Source organism: Emys orbicularis, chromosome 7, assembly GCF_028017835.1.
Source record: "Emys orbicularis isolate rEmyOrb1 chromosome 7, rEmyOrb1.hap1, whole genome shotgun sequence".
NCBI classification, from domain to species: domain Eukaryota; kingdom Metazoa; phylum Chordata; order Testudines; family Emydidae; genus Emys; species Emys orbicularis.
In genome coordinates, this window is record NC_088689.1 from 24,161,790 (window position 1) to 24,178,908 (window position 17,119).

The 17,119-nt window shown below is 44.6% G+C and overlaps 1 protein-coding gene across 1 annotated transcript in view; it reads left to right on the forward strand.

The window, feature by feature from the left end:
- The first annotated feature begins 870 nt into the window (after window positions 1-870).
- Window positions 871-17,119, forward strand: part of PTPRE (protein tyrosine phosphatase receptor type E) — an 87,086-nt gene continuing 70,837 nt past the window's right edge. Inside the window, exon 1 of the mRNA XM_065407196.1 lies at window positions 871-973. Coding sequence (XP_065263268.1) covers window positions 871-973 — 103 coding nt within the window. The remainder of the gene's footprint in view (window positions 974-17,119) is intronic.

Consider the following 17,119-nt stretch of genomic DNA (forward strand, 5'->3'; position numbering starts at 1 on the left):
TTCTTGTACCACAGCGGGCACTCCTACCTTGGGGTGCTGCCCCACAGCAGTGCCCCCACACTCTGGGTCTCCCCTCCCCGGGGAACCCCAGTCCCCTAAGCCCACCTTGCCTCAGTGACCCATTGCCAGTCCTCATCTAGCCCCTTCCCTCAGGGGCAAACTGCAATCTGAAGTGGCCACTCATCATCGGCAAGGGGGTTTGGACCTGCTGCCTTTCCAGCCCCAGCTGCCTCCCTGCAGCCCTAGAACCTCCCCTGGCCTTTAGCAAGGCCTCAGCCTGGGGACTCACCAGGCAAAAGCTCCTCAGCTCTGCCTGCCTTTCCCCAGCCCTGCTCTGCCTCAGGTACCCTGCTTGCTCTCCCAGGCAGCCTGGTCCTCTCTGCTCCTCAGCTGGAGCAAGAGTCTTCTCTCACTCCCTCAGCCTTCCCTTTTATCAGGGCCAGCTGTGCCCTAATTGGGTGCAACCACACCTGTGGCTGACTACCCAACCAGCCTCCCTTGGCTGCTTTTAACCCCTTCCTAACTGAAGCGGGGTGACGGCTCCACTACAGTTCTCAAAGTGTGTATTTTATTACTTTCCAGTAGCTTTTCACATCTGATTCTATGGTAGCGAGGGTTTTGTGTAATACTGAATGCTAGCTAATAAATCTTTTGTTGAATTATTTTTAAAGAATTTCTAATTAATACATGTGCTTGGTTGTTTTTCCTCTTCCATCATAGATTAAGATTAAACAATAAGAACACAGGAGAGAATAAAACATGTTTTAAATCTATTGTAGATTATGAATGATTTTTTTACCCTGTTTTAAGAGGAAAACATTAATAATTTGCCTTACATTTTTTTCCATATTTTCTTTGCTTTACAGATCCATGATGGAACAGTCCAATTCAGTCTTGATTGTTTGTATTAGTTTTCTACTTGTTGAAGCTTCAGCGCAGAATGAAACTGCATCACCAAATAACACAACAACAAGTAAGGAAGCATTTAATTCTTTGGGTCAGTTACGGGTAAGATTCATACTCACAAAATCCTGAATATTTCTCTGTTCCCTCTAACTCCACTGATGCACTCTCACCCATACTTTTTTTTTTGGGGGGGGGGTAACTTTTTATTAAGATAAAGTTACAATAAAATATCAACATAGTATATTGTACATTACTGATTACTTATTCAGGATCAGGTTAATATTCAAAGAACCTAGATAAATATTCTGGCTTGTTGGCATGCTCCTCTGTGTACACTAAATAGGTGACCAAAAACTAAATATATATCTATCTTGTTTCTGGAGCTTCTCTTGTATATTATGTACTTGGTATGAAAGTTTTTCTATTATAAGGACAATCCATATTTTACTATACCACAATTCCACAGGAAGAGAAGTCACATTTTTCCAATAATGTGCAATCAAAGTCTTACTGCTAACAATAAAAAATAACTTAATTTTGTCATTCTGTTTAAAATGTAGATCCTTTACTGGAGCATTAAGTATGCAGGTCGGGGAGCTCTAAGAAGCTGGCATTTTGTCATGAGATGAATCTCTTTAATAATTTCCTTCCAAAATAAGTATATTTGGACATGTGATTTTGACAATTTGTGTTTTAGCAGTTAAAGCTTTAGCTTTTGAATCTCAATGTCTACTGTCATTCGGTAATTGTTGTCTGACACTCCCATTGTCTGTCACCCCTTCATAATTTCACACAACTGTGAAAATTTAAATGCATAAAAATTAAAATATACTTTAAAATAAACATTGATATCTGTTGAAATTATTTACAAAAAAATTTAAATTCTGCCAAGCCTATTCTTTGTTAACCCGGTTGATCATATATTTTAGTTGTGATGCATAATAAATAATAATAATAATAATAATAAGCCGAATTAGGGAAAAGCTAGTCCACCCCATTTTACAGGCTTTTACAAAACTATAGAACTCACCCTTTGTCTTGTATGTTTCCATATGTATTTTAAGAGTGCATTCTGCTATGTTGTTAATGTAATGTCAGGGTTACCAACAGAGATGCACTGAAAAAAAATTGTACTTGTGGTAGGAAAGTCATCTTTATCAAGGCTACCCTACCTAGCCATGAAATTTCATATGTATTCCATTTCTCCATGCCTTTTATTATTTTATTCCACAGTGGAAGATAATTTGGCTTAAAAAGTTTTTGTTTCTCTATATACAGGGGTTCTCAAACTGGGGGTCGCGACCCTTGAGGGGGTCGCAAGGTTATTACATGGGGATTGTGAGTACATGCCTTCCAGCTAGCTAAGTCTGCTGTGAAGTCTGTGCTAGTAAGTCTGCTATGAAAAGTGATATTAACAAGCGGGTAGCACTCCGAGGGTTTGCTGCGTGAAAGGGGTCGCCAGTAAAAAAAAAAAAAAAAAAAAAAAAGTTTGAGAAGCAATGTCTACAATATTTAGTTCTAAATATTTTAAAGATTCCTTTATCCATTTTAGTTTATGTAGCTGACAACTTTTTGTTTTGATGTTTTCAGAAATATTAATTCCTAAAATTTCAGATTTCTCTGTTGCATCCCAGAGTACTAAATAGCAAGAAGATGCAACAGATGGATGTTGAACATAATGAAGAGAGGACAAGGGTGACAGCATTAGCAACACAAGGTTGCTTATATTAACAAAGTGTCAGCTGAGGTTTGGAGGTGGTGGGGTTTGTAGGTCTTCAACGGCTTTGATTTAAAAAAAAAAGAAGTGATGAGTGAGTAGGATGTTTTTGTGTACACACATTTAAGAAGATCACAAGTTATTTACTTAAAATGTCTACTCTGCTGTATTTTTAGACAGTCTTAAAACAAGATAGCTTATTATATATCACTACTTCTTATGTGGAATCCCCGTTACTGGAGGTTTACAACTATGGTAGCCCATTCTATATAATGCTCTGCTAATCTCTTTTTGCTCGACCCAGGATACCACATCGTCCATCCAAGATCTTATTTTTCTGCTTCATGTTCTTCTGCCATCAACTTTTCCTTCCAGTGCCTATAAACATGCATCCCTTGCTGAACTTCATAAATGTGCCCTGCAAATTGAATCTTTCTTTTCAAAAGATCTCTAACTAATGTTTGCTGAGTTACAGCCATCTCTAGTATTTTTCATTGGGTATGCTGTCTATCCATGATATTTTCAGAATTATTCTATAACAGGCATGTGGTCCGTAGGGCCAGCTGTGGCACCCCCGGAGTGCCGCACTCACGCGTCGGTATATCAGGCGCCGCCGGCCCTATGTCCTCTCAGTCCCTTCTTATCACCTATGTTGGTTAGTCAGACTGCCTTTCCTTGCATAGCAGGGGTGAAAGTAAAATGGAGCTCTTACTGGTATAGGGCCAGCTCTGGACCGCCTGGAAGGGGCGGGACCTCAGGCAGAAAGGGCAGGGCTGGGGTCAGCGTCCCCCAGCCAGCCCATCTGCACTGCTTGGTCTGCACCGCCTGGGGCTCCAGCAGCAATTTAAAGGGCCCGGGGCTCCAGCTGCCACTACCGCAGCAGCGGTAGCCAGAGCCCCGGGCCCTTTTAAATCACAGCCCCGATGCAGCTACTTCTTTTGCTTGAACGTCGCTGCCCCTTTTGCGCCCCCCATCGGCGGCCCTGCTGGGTTGTCGCAACCCCTTTTGCGCCCCCCCCCCCCCATCGGCAGCCCTGCCAGTAGGGACCTGGCAGGGCCGCTGATGGGGGCGCAAAAGGGACAGCGATGTTAAAGCACTGGTGCGGCAGCGCTTTAAGCAGGGTCCTTAAAGCGCTGCTGCGGCAGTGCTTTAAAGTCAGCGGTACGGGCCGGTACTGGCAACTACTTTTTACCAGTATGCCGTACCGGCCCGAACCGCCTTACTTTCACCCCTGTTGAATAGCATGGGCTAGTGGCTTCGCCTCTTCTGACCTCGAGCCTTAGAGTCCTGTAAATAGTGTGTTTATAGTAGTTAGCATTAAGTAGTTGTTAAGTGTAGTTAGTAGTTAAATGTTAGAGTCCCAGAGGGGACTTAGCTCAGGTCGGGCATGCCCTGGTCTCCCGGGTTTAAGACCTGTGTGGACTGTAATAGGCCTATGTCTGTAAATAACCCCCACAGCAGCTGCCTCAAGTGCTTGGGGAAATCACATGTGAAGGACAAGTGTTGTATTTGTAAAAATTTTGAATTCAGGACTCCGAAAGAATGGGATATTTGTTTGCGGGCTCTCCTCATGGAGGCTTCCTTTCGTCTGGCTTCTGAGCCATCCCGCCAAGACTTGCCTAGCACCTCGGCCTTGGTGCGCAGCGCACCTCCAGCACCGGACTCTTCACGGCACCACTCCTCGTCGCCCAAAAAGAAAACACAGAAGCTCGGCTCCCCGGCCCTGAGCAAGAAGGGCCATGAGACATCAGGCAAAGGACCCAGTTCAGGCTGCCTTGCCACTCCGGAGCCACATGGACGTGCCTCCTTGGTCGGGGCCCTTAGCCCCTTAAAGAATTCACCACTGACTCCCGAGAGCGGTAGAAAACCCAAACTCCTGGCCGCATCGACTCCTTCCCAAGCTCCCCCGGCGCCAAGAGAGCAGAGGCGTCTGCCCACGCCGCCGGCAACGGCAAAGGCTTCCTACGAGGGCAAGCCAGCCACTAAGACCCCTCAGAGGACAGTGGAGTTCCCCTGAGACAAGGCAGCGTTCTTCTCCGTGCCGCAGATCTCCAGAGTTGCAGCCCAGATCCTCTGGGGCTTGCCCTCGATCTCTGGCACCATGATCGCTTAAGGGGAGGCACCGGTCTCCATATTGCCAGCACTGTTCGCCCTCCCACCGGTCATCCTCTTGGTGCAGATCTCAGTCGCCTGCACTGTGGGAGCGCTCCCTGTCACGACTGCGGTCCCCTCCCCCCTGGGCCTGGTCCCTCGATACCAACACCGATCCTCTCACTCCAGGGACTGGTCTCCGGTGGCAACGGTCAGCAGGCAGACACAAGCGTCGATGGCCCCACCATGGTCACCGGAAGGGGATGCCTCCAGCTCGGAAGGGCAGTTCAGCCCCTCGTCCAGACTCCATCAGCGCGATTGGGATCCCGAGGCCACATCGACATTGATGATGCTGCCTTGGCAGCACGGCCAGTGGCCAGTGCAGTGGCTTTATTGGAGCACGTGGGGCGTGCTGGTCATGATGATGCCCCCTTCGTACCTCTCATCTGCCGCTGCTTTGGAGCAACAGTTGGCAGCACCGATGGCACCGGGCATGGTGCATGAGTCATGCTTGGAGGTCGGGATAGAGGAGACTGCACCCACCCCCAAACTCTCCCTCCCTCACGGGGGACGATGCCCTGGGGTCTCTCCTGGTGGTAAAGTCGTTTTCTTCATCCCTGGATGAGGCGGTCATAGAGTCATAGACTTTAAGGTCAGAAGGGACCATCATGATTGTCTAGTCTGACCTCCTGCACAACACAGGCCACAGAATCTCACCCACCCACTCCTGTAATAAACCCCTAACCTATGTCTGAGCTATTGAAGTCCTCAAATCATGGTTTAAAGACTTCAAGGTGCAAAGAATCCTCCAGCAAGTGACCCATGGCCCACACTGCAGAGGAAGGCAAAAAAAACCCAGGGCATCTGCCAATCTGCCCTGAAGGAAAATTCCTTCCCGACCCCAAATATGGCGATCAGTTAAACCCTGAGCATATGGGCAAGACTCACCAGCCAGACACCCAGGAAAGAATTCTCTGTAGTAACTCAGATCCCAACCCATCTAACATCTAACACCATGGGACCCTCAAGGGCCAGCCCACCTGACGACTTTAAAGAACACCAGGCCCTGCTTCGACGGGTGGCCAAGAACTTGGGCCTAGAGGTGGAGGAGAAGGCCAAGCAGGCAGACACCTTGCTCAGCGTCCTCTCAGCCTCTACCCGGCCCGTGTTGCACAACCAGTGCATGACCGGGTCCTCAAAATTGCCAAGGCCCTCTGGCAAACCCCGTCTTCCATCCCTCCCACCTCCCAAAGGGCCGAAAAGAAGTACTTTGTCCCGGCCAAAGACTCATACCCCCCCCCCACCTCTGGGCTTGCTAGTTATCTCTGCGGCCAATGAAAAAAGACCAGCAGGGGCACACCAGCTCAACTCCCAAAAATAAAGAGGCTAAAAGACTTGGACTTTTTGGGGAGAAAAATTTATTCCACTACCAGCCTGCAATTCTGGGTGGCGAACCATTGGGCCCTCTTGGACAGCTACAATTTTAATTTATGGGACTCCCTCCATAAGTTCAAGGAGTCCCTCCCGCAGGGGTTTGGCCCAAGAATTCGGCTCCCTGGTGGAGGAAGGCACACTGCTCAGAGGATTTCGTCCTGGATCATGGCCTACATCTGCTACTGCTATGAGCTGGCGAAGGTGCCTCTGCCAGTGATCGTGACAGCACATTCAACTAGGGCACAAGCATCATCAGCGGCCTTCCTGGCACAGGTACCAATCCAAGAGATCTGTAGAGCTGCCACCTGGTCATCTGTCCACACGTTCGCATCTCATTATGCGCTTACCCAGCAAGGTCGAGACGACGCTGGCTTTGACAGAGCAGTGCTGCAAGCTGCAAGATGGTGAACTCCAAACCCACCTCCATTGATACTGCTTGTGAGTCACCTAGAATGGAATCGACATGAGCAAGCACTTGAAGAAAAAAGAGTTACCCACCTTTTTCATAACTGTTGCTCTTCAAGATGTGTTGTTTATGTCCATTCCATTACCCGCCCTCCTGCCCCTCTGTCGGAGTTGTTGGCAAGAAGGAACTGAGAGGGTGCAAGGCCGGCATTGCCTGATATAGCAATGCATGAGCACAGCACTCAAGGGGGCGCCACAGCTGGCCCTACGGATACCGCTAAGGCAGAAATCTCCGACCATGCACGTGGGTGCAGACACACCTAGAATGGAATGAATATGAGCAACACATCTCAAAGAACAACAGTTACAAAAAAAGGTGGGTAACCACTTTTTTAGACTTAGCCACATTGAACTCTAGATCCTATGCTTTGCCAGATCTTCTTCTGCATCAGCCAAAAGAACTGTCATCTGCATAGTGAATGTTATTCACCCATTTTCCATTCATCTTAATACCTTCTTCTGTTTCTTCAATTCATTTGATCAAACACTCACTATAAATGTTGAATAAAGTCGATGACATTTTACAACCTTGTCTCACTCCTCTTTTAATCTCTATTAGATTTTCATTTTCATCTCCCATTATAATCACTTTCTGATTCCAGTATAATTGTTTTATTACTCAGAGCTCATATCCATCAGTCCCTACAGATCTTAATATATTGAACAATTTGGAATGGTTGATTCTGTCATGCTTTTTGAAAGTCAACGAAACCCGAGTGTAACCCTTCTGCCCCTCTGAGTTGGCAGCAACAAGGGTCGGGTTCAGTATCTAGGGGTTCCGTTTCAATAACGCAATGCAAAACCGGCTCAAGCCCCCACCCAGTGACCTGGGACAATTACATACCACCCCCCCGGGCACCTCTAGGAGGCAATACTTCCCCTCTCGCAAGCACGGAGTCTGAGTGTAGCAAAAGCCTTTTAATAAAGGAGGGAAACAATGCGGCATTATGTTGGGGAAACACCACAAACAGGATTCATAACACAAACCATGAGCAAAAGACCCACCTCCAAGTAAGTTTTGGCAGTGTCCTTTTCCGCTCAGGGTCTTAAGTCCAATCACCCCAAAGTCCAACAACCCAAAAGTCTCTGTCCCTGGTCACTGCCGCCCCAGAGTTCAAAAGTTTATCTGCAGAGTTTTACCCCCCTAGCCTGGGTGGAAATGGGGCACACGGAGTGTTAAGGGGCACCTTACGTGGTCCGATGCCGACTGGCCCCGCCTCTCCATGGAGTTCTGCTGCAGCCTTCACCACGAATGGCTCCGCTCTACCAGCCGCTCCACTCCTCCAGCTGTCCCGTGAACTGCTCCAGCCGTCCCCGCAAACTGCTCCGCTCCGGTCGCTGGTCCGTGGGCCGCTCCAACCATCCCACAAACTGCTCGGCTCTGCCAGCCGCTCCACTCCACCAGCCGTCCCATGAACCGCTCCAGCTGCTCCCGCAAACTGCTCCGCTCCGCTCACTGTTCCATGGGCTGCTCCAACCGTCCCGCAAACTGTTCTACTCTGCCAGCTGCTTAGCAATATATCTTCAGGCTCCCCCACTAATTAACACAGCACTCAGTGATCTCAGCAATTTTAGTTCTTTTAATGATTTCAGCTCTTAGTGATTTCAGCTTGTAGTAGGGGAGCCCCAGTGCTGGTGCACCATTGGCCCAAAGTGAATTCAGCTCAGCAACCTCTAGCTAGATTCTTAATGGAAGTAAAATTAGCTCTGCTATTCAACAGTGGAGAGAGGGGGTAGTGCAATTGGTGTTCCAGGCCCTCAAAAGGGGCCCATACCATCAGGTACACATACCTGCCCCCAACCTCTCTCAATTCACTGGGTTTTGGAACCCATGTCCCTTGTCTAGCGAGTGCTACTTAGGTGATGGTGAGACCCTTTGTCATAAAACAGTTTCATTGTCCTTGATTCACATAATCAGGGTAACAACACTTTATTCCTCCTGCCCCAATAACAGAGAAACTGGGGATCCCACAGCTCCCAAAGTGACCATTTTGGGCTCATGCTAGGTGGGGTGGGTGTACCTATGCAAACAAGATCAGCCCCTAAAGTTCTTTTCCACACTTGCCATAATTCACCACCAGATGTCAGGGTAGAGCTCATCCTGACTCTGTTTACACGAGTATAGTGTTTTCCCTATTTCAATTGCTCTTTCTAATATGAGCTTCTAGTTAATAATCGTGTTTATTGTGCCCTTTCCACATTTGAAGCCATATTGTAGTTCGCTTATTTTCTCATCAGTCTTTCCTTGTATTTGGTCTTGAACAACTCTCAGAAGTATCTTAGAGGGATGTGATACACTGTACTGTATTCTTTACAATTCATAGTGTTGTTCTCTTTTGGGATTTGGATATGCAGTGAAGCTGTAAAATCTGGCAATTCTCCTGTCTCAAACATATTCTTCATTACCTCTGACAAGACCTTCAAGCCTTCATCCCCTATGCCGGTATTCCATCCCAACCTAGTGCTTTTCCATTCTGAAGGCTCTTTATTGCTGCTATGATTTCTTCGTCCATTATTGCTGAGCTAGCTTGATTGACCTCTAGTTGAGCTATTCAGGCTTATCATCATAATTCCTTGATATATTCTCACCATCTCTCATTCTTGTCATTAGGGTCTGTCAGATGTTGCCCACTTTTTGTCTTTAAGGGTTGTGTTGATCACCTTTCTTCTGTAACCAAAGCTCTTATCTTTTTATACACCGCACTTTGTTCTCTTTACCAATTGTTCAGTTTCTTTGCATTTCTCATTCAGACTTTGCTAATCAGCATTTATTCTTTAGCATTTTATTTAGTCTTAGGTATTCTTTTTCTGTTGTCAGTCTGTGTTTTTACTTTCCTTCTTTCACCCCTCAGAGTAATAATTGCGTCTGTTATCCAGGAGTTTTTCCTAGCTAGTAACTTTCCCCCTACATGTTTATCTGCAACTTCTTTTATAGCATCTTATAGACATTCCCAAGTCACTTGGTCTTTGTCTTAATTGATGATCTGCAACACTTCTTCTTGGTAATGACTTCAAGGTTCCATCCTATATAGCGTTTGGCTTTCTGTAATTTTTTCAGTATGATGTTCAGTCTCATCAATACCAATTTATGATCATCTGATCCATAATCTGCACTTGACATAACCTTAACCTTCCTGACACTGTTTTTGTACCTACAGTTGATTGTGATAAAATCAATTTGGTTTTTATACACCCCTCCTGGTGATTCCCATGGGTGCCTTGTGCTTTCTTTTTGCTCAGAGTAGGTATTGGAGATAATGAGGTCAGGCGTCTCGCATAATTCTATGAGTAGGGTTACCAGACAGCAACTGTGAAAAAATGGGACAAGAGGTGGGGGGTGATAGGAGCCTATATAAGAAAAAGTCCCAAAAAGCAGGACTGTCCCTTTAAAAACAGGACAGCTGGTCACCCTATCTATGAGGCTTTCTCCTCTGTCATTTCTTTCATGAAGGCCAAATGGGCCAACTGCCACAAATATTCTTTCCCTTCTTACTTTTGTGTACCACTCTCCCATGAGAATTACCACTGTTTTTTTTTCCACCACTGATTTCTGTTGCTTCTTCTATGTTTTCATGTGTAGTCTATGAAAACATTATAGGTTATAAAGGAAATTATTTGGGATCAGCTATGCAGAATGCTCCTTCTGTGAAGAAAGATTATGCTAAATATATATTTTTTTCTCTTGGCAATATGAAGTAATGATGGAAGCTTGCAGAGCTGCAGTGCTTGAGACTCTCTATGTCAAGCAATTGCTCTGTCTCTTGGGATACAGAGGGCAACAGGTACAGCTTCAGTACTCTGTACTTGTGTCACGTCATCTTACAGACCAAAAAGCTGCAGTGATGCCAGGTAGCAAAGATTAGATTTTTCCTTTTCCATTTGCTTAAACATGCTTAGGTAGATTCACTGTAGGATTAAGTACGTGTGACCAGTCCTGCCCCAGCTTCTGATGTTGGCATCTGTCCCAGTTTTCATTCATGTGTTCCACCAGCAGGTTGCAGAACACTAGAGATTCTTCTTCTCCCTTATTTAAATGTGAGGTTTTGCAACATTACAATGAATTACATGAGGATGTTGCATCTCAGGTTGTGTTATTGGTTCACAATGTGACAATCTAACACACTGTGAGAAGAACTCATAGCTTCGTTTCACAACCAGTTCACCTTAGATGTAATTGCAACAAAGCTGTGAATGAAATGAAATCTCTCTAAATCTTGAATCCTTTGATGAGAAAATGAGGGAAGGTGGTTTTTAAAAAAAATTTCTCACGCCAGTGTTTATTTTCAGTTCCTATTCTGCTTCTGCTGGTACTACAACTATACAGAGATGATACTTAGGTGATGTAATTTCAAAAGGACTTCAAGACAAGAGACCAGTTTCACTGGTGCACTCTGGCTTGCTTTCTTCTTTCCTGACCTGCATGTTTTAAATTAATTAAATAGTAACCGATTTGTATGTAAAATAAAGCATTCTGTATATAGAAATTATATTAATTACATTTCTAGAGTGGAACACTCAAAAGTCGGAAAATGACGAAGCAAGGTTAAATGTGGAAAGCTGTAAATTTTATTGCAATAAGAAACGTATTTTTTTTCAATATCTCTTCATAACATTGAACAATTTTGTCTCAGCTTAAAAAAAATCCTTCTCTGAGAACGAGCATGACAAATTTGAGCCAGAAAAGTAAATGAATTAAAAAGTTATAAGCACCTAATGACCCTTTGTGCAACTGTAACGATGCATGTTGCCCCAGCATTAATTACTAAGTCTATTACATCTGCCAGGCAGTTTGTGTTCTGTTACTATTGCTTAAATAAGTAAATCATAATAGACTCTCTCTGTTACCGTGTGCTCCCCACAGCAGTTTGTCGTATCTATCTGCTGTCTCTCATCAGGTAGCTAGATTGAAAACTCTTGGCAGCGGGGACTGTGTTCTCGTTATAAGTGATTACAGTGCCTAGCACAGTGGGATACTGATATCTGATTGGGCCCCTAATTCAGTAACTCCCCACTTAACGTCCTCTCGCTTAACATGGTTTCGATCTTACGTCCCTGCTCAATTACAGAACATGCTCCATTTAAAGTTGTGCAAGGCTTCCCTATAACGTCGTTTGGCTGCCTGCTTTGTCCACACCTGGCAGCCCCGCTATCAACTGCCCTACGCTTCCCTCCCCCCCCCCCTCAGCGCCTGCCGGCTGACCCCGTGGATCAGTGCCTTCCCCCTCCTCCCACCCGCAGCAATTAGCTGGCTTGCGGCATTCAGGAGGGAGGAGCGAGGACTCGGCACGCAGGCTCCCCCTCCCTCCCTTGCCTCCCGAACACCGCAAGCCAGCTGATTGCCTTGGGCAGGAGGGAGGGGGGAGCCTGCGCGCCGAGTCCTCGCTCCTCCCCCTCCCTCCTGCCCCCTGAATGTCGCAAGCCACCTGATTGCCACGGGCAGGAGGGAGGGGGGAGGAGGGAGGAGTGAGGACATGGCACGCCTCCCCCCTCCCTCTCCTGCCGAAGGCAATCAGCTGGCTTGCAGTGTTCAGGAGGCAGGGGATGGAGGGGGAGCCTGTGCGCCATGTCCTCGCTCATGCCTCCTGAACGCTGCAAGCCAGCTGATTGCCGCAGGCAGGAGGGAGGGGGGAGGAGCGAGGATGCAGCGTGCGGAGTAAAGGGGGAGGAGGGAGGAAGAAGAGGCAGGTTAAGGGTGGAGGCTTGGGTGAAGGGGTGGCGTGGGCGGGCCGAGGGTTGAGCCCCCCGCCACGGTGCTTGCAGAGTAGGGGAAGCTGCCACTGCTGCTGCGCAACGTGCGTCTCCTAGCCTACAGCACCTTCAGCCTCCTGCCTCATCTCCAGTGCCAGTGGCCTGTGCCTGTGTGGGGTAAGGTGGGGGCATCTCCCAACTATAGTTGTGTACTGTATGGCAAAAAAAAATTTCCCTGGAACCTAACCCTCGCCCATTCAGATTCATTCTTATGGGGAAATTGGATTCGCTTAACATCATTTCACTTAAAGTCACTTTTTTCAGGAACATAACTACAACGTTAAGTGAGGAGTTACTGTACAAATAAAAACAGTAATCTTTTATTTCTTAAGAACATGGTGTATAAACCAAAAGAGCACATTGGCTTAATGATATCAGCTCAGTTACATTGTATCACACCTTTCAAATGTTACATTAACTTTTAATTTATTGCCAGTGATCTGTCTTCATAACTAATGAAGACCTGTCAAATTACTATTATTTATTATTAATATAGTTCTATAGGTACAGATGACCCATTACAGAACATATAAAATCCTGTGATGAAATCGTAGCCTCATAGAAGTCAGTGGCAAAACTCTCATTCATTTCAGTGAGGCCAGGATTTCACTCCAATTCCCTACTCCAGTCTAGTGTACATTCACATGTATAGCAATCATTTTCAGCCCCAGAGAGGCCAATTTTTAGGAGGTCAGTCCTGCTGTGGTGTCCAGCTCTCCTATGGGAGTAGAGAGCCCCCACAGAGGAAGCTAAGAATCAAGTGTCAAGAATGCTTAGTTTCCAGGTCGGTGAAGTGCAAAAGGCTGAGAGTTAGGCATGCCCTGCCTAGGGTTCCCACTGTATGTGCAGAGAAAGGGGAGATGTCATGTCCCAGCCCCACATCAGTCTTCCTCTGATGATTATAAACTTTGCAGGAGCATGCAGCTTACCAATTCTAAGGAATGCTGGCATAGATCTTCATGATATTCTTCCTCTCCTATCTTACCTCTTTTGATGAGGAGTGAAAAGTTACCAAGGTTGGCATTTAAAGTATCATTAATTGGTATCTATGTTAGTATCCACTGAAATAGATACAGCAGTTCACATCTCAGAGCTATCCCTTCAGGCTGTCTGAAAACTCAGGTAGACATCATTCGATTGGTTTTGCTTGTATCACATTTTTGAGTGTTTTTTCCACAATCTTAACAGCTAGTGACTAGTCTTGTTTTAAATGAAAGCTGGGTGGATTCCAGAAAAAAAAAATAGAGATGCCTGCCTGTGCTAATGCCTGCCCTCCAGTGGCACACCCCATCATACAGGAAATGTGGGTTATAGGATCAGGCCTTTTTGCTTTAGGGCATCCACACATAGAACTGCGAAATCAAACAGCCTTTCTGAAATACAGTCAAGTAATTAAATATGGAAAATGGGAAAGAGAAGTGGCTTGACACACTTGTATCACTTCTTAAACATATTAATAAAATTGGAAAAGAGTCAGTTTGTACAAAGACGCTGTTCATCTTCAGTTTCACACTTAAATTCAATACAATTTAGAGTAAATGTCGATAAAAGAAAACATATCTTCAGTGTTTTAATTAAATCTTAATTTAAATGATACAAGCAAGATGTGTAGTAGAAACTAAATTGGATTTTTAAGAAGTATCAAAGTCCTCATTATTTAAATATATATTAAGTACATATGTATAGAAAAAAAATGAACATTATTGACAGACAAAAATGCATATATGGCAAAAATGCTTTCCTGTATAAAGAGCCCAAGTTAATAGGATTATGCACTTATCTCATGCTTTCAATAGCTGTTGAACTGTGCAATAAATCATTTTTAATCCAAAAATAAAGATTACTTGTTCCAGTGCCAAATATTCTCCATTTGAAGAGATTATTCATACAGAAGGAGCTGAAGGATAGTAAAAATTCCATTTAATCCCACTGTCCTTCTGCGTGTTTGCAAATTTTATGAAGGATGCAAAAGTCACCATGAAAAGGGTGTGCTAGTTTTTGCTGCATTCCAGAGATGTAATTTTTTTTTTAATGTTCACTGACTACTTGTTAAACAGGCAGATATATAACATTTATATTAACCATTGCTCAACAAGACTAATACCATTCTTGTCTCTGGTCAAAGAGAGAACCATATTAAAGTGTGTGCTCTATTTTACAAAATATAGGTATTCTGTTCTGTCAGCATTCTCATTTGCTGAAGACAAAGCATCCCATAAGATGTAATACCATGCCAATGAGCCAAAACTAACCTAATCAATATTTTATTTATTTTACTGATTTGGAATTACATTTAATAAGTGTCTGTCTATTGCTCTGGGCACCTTCACAGTAGATTAAAACTTACGCTAACAAATACAATTCAACAAATAAATATAATATGCTGTTTATAGTATTGAAATAATAACTCAGTAACCCATAATAACTGAAATGCTCCTCAGTCCTAAGGGTATGTCTACACTAGAAACTCTACAGCAGCACAGCTACAGCTGTGCCTCTGAAGCGCTGTAGTGTAGACACTTACTATAGAAATAGAATGTTGGAAGTAATGTAAATGCACTGTGGAATAGGTTTCAAAGCCCTTTTCACTGGTCAGTCTTTCATATTAATCAGTTAACAATTATCCATCAGTTCTCTCCAGTGCTAATACACCACTCTAGGCATCATCTATGGATTGAGTTATATTGGATTATGTTCAGAATTAGACTCAAAGGTTCCTCCTCCTCATTTTAGACATCACCCTGCTCTTTTCATGTAATAAAATGAGGTACAGTCAGAAATTCAGCATCATTAAAGGAGGTGCTGAGACAAGTTCTTGAATATTTATCAAGACAGTGCAGGAGAGTTTGGGGCCCTTCGCTGAAACACACTTTCAGACTTATACTTCTTTAAAACCCAGGTTTTTTAACAAATATATTATTTAGTTGTATTGCAGCAACGCCGAGGAACCCAGCCACGGATCAGCACCCCATTTTGTTACACATTTTACAAACACAGAACAAGTCTTTCTTTTGTTTCTTCATTCTTCCTCAGTTCCTACAGACTTCATACATTGGTGTGTTATCCTTCAGTGGGTTTTCTGATATCTTGGTTCACTGCAGTTTCTTTCCTTGTGCCTTCTTCTTTGTCCCCTCTCTGTTTTTTTCCTTTCATTTAATATTTATCAGTCTGTTTGACTACTTGTTTCATGTGTAGGTGTGTGTGTTGCTCATTACTGTCAGTCACTGCAAAAAAGCAGAAACAAGTTGCTTCCATGACACTGTTGGTTCCTCCCCCTCCCCCCAATGTAGGTTGAGAGAGGTTATTCAGGCTACAGGATTGCGCCATTGGCATACATTTTTTCCACACAATAGTCACAATTCTCACTTCACAAGTTCACTCGTACCTCAAATAGATAGAGTAGCTGTATGGCTTTTAAACAAGGAGAAGAGTTTGCTGTGTGAGAATGAAGTAAATGAGCTCCAGTGTGCAGCACAGGTACACATTGACCATGCTTGCCTGTCTCCATTACACTCAAGGTGATTCTCAGAACATGGGCTGAAGATCTATTTTTATTGAGCTATCATACATTTTTAAACATAAGCACACTAAAACAGAGCTAATGCATAGAGGAGTCAATCCTATTGAATCATTCATTGTGGTCACACAGTGGATTCAAGCAGAAGGGAAGCATCTGTAGTGCTTTTTACAACACACAGGAAATTGGCTTGAACTAGCTTTTAACTTATTACTAATTATTACTAATTATCAAGCTCAATTAGCAGCCAACATTATAATATCTAATTGATCACATCTTGTATATTTTTGTTTACAGGAAGTGTGACAAAGTTCCTCCTCTGCCTTGGTGGGTCTTGCGCTTATTGGCGGATTTGCTCGCCTCAGAGGTTCACGGCAGCCCTCAGTTTGGCCATTTTTGCTAGAGGCTCAAACCTGCCATTCACTCAGTTAACCTCATCACTGGCCAGCATGGGAAAGGGAGGAGAATGATCCCCGCAGTCTCTGCTGACCCACCTAGTGGGTCAGGGGGACAGGCCAGGGACCTTCCCCTCTGGTGGAATCCACAGTCCAGCTCAACTCCTCTTGTATCAAATAGGGAGTTGGGGGAATGGGAGGGAACCAGGGCCCTGTGGATCGCAGCTGTCTACAGTGTTTCCAGTAACAGTTGCGTGACAGCTACAACTCCCTGGGCTACTTCCCCTTGGCCTCCGCCCAACATCTTCTTTATTCTCACCACAGGACCTTCCTCCTGATATCTGATGACACTTCTACTCCTCAGTCCTCCAGCAGTACATTTTCTCACTTTCAGCTCCTTGCGCGCCTCTTGCTCCCAGCTCCTCGCATGCACCTCACTAACTGAAGTGAGGTCCTTTTTAAACCAGGTGACCTGATTAGCCTGCCTGTCCTAATTGATTCTAGTAGCTTCTTAATTGGCTCCAGGTGTCCTAATTAGCCTGCCTGCCATAATTGGTTCCAGCAACATCCTGATTGTTCTGGAACAGCCTATTATCTTACGCAAGGAAAAGAGACCTGCATAATCTGGGGCTAATGTATCTACCTTCTATCACTCTCCTGTAGCCATCTGGCCTGACCCTGTCATAGAAGGTATGAATATAACAAACCATAGTGCACTGATCTGCAATACATATACAAACTATCCAATTCCTGAAATGATAAAAAACAGTATAATAATAAAATGTTAATATCAGCAGACAGACAAATTTGGGTCTTTAAAAAAACCAAATATTTAATTTTAGGACT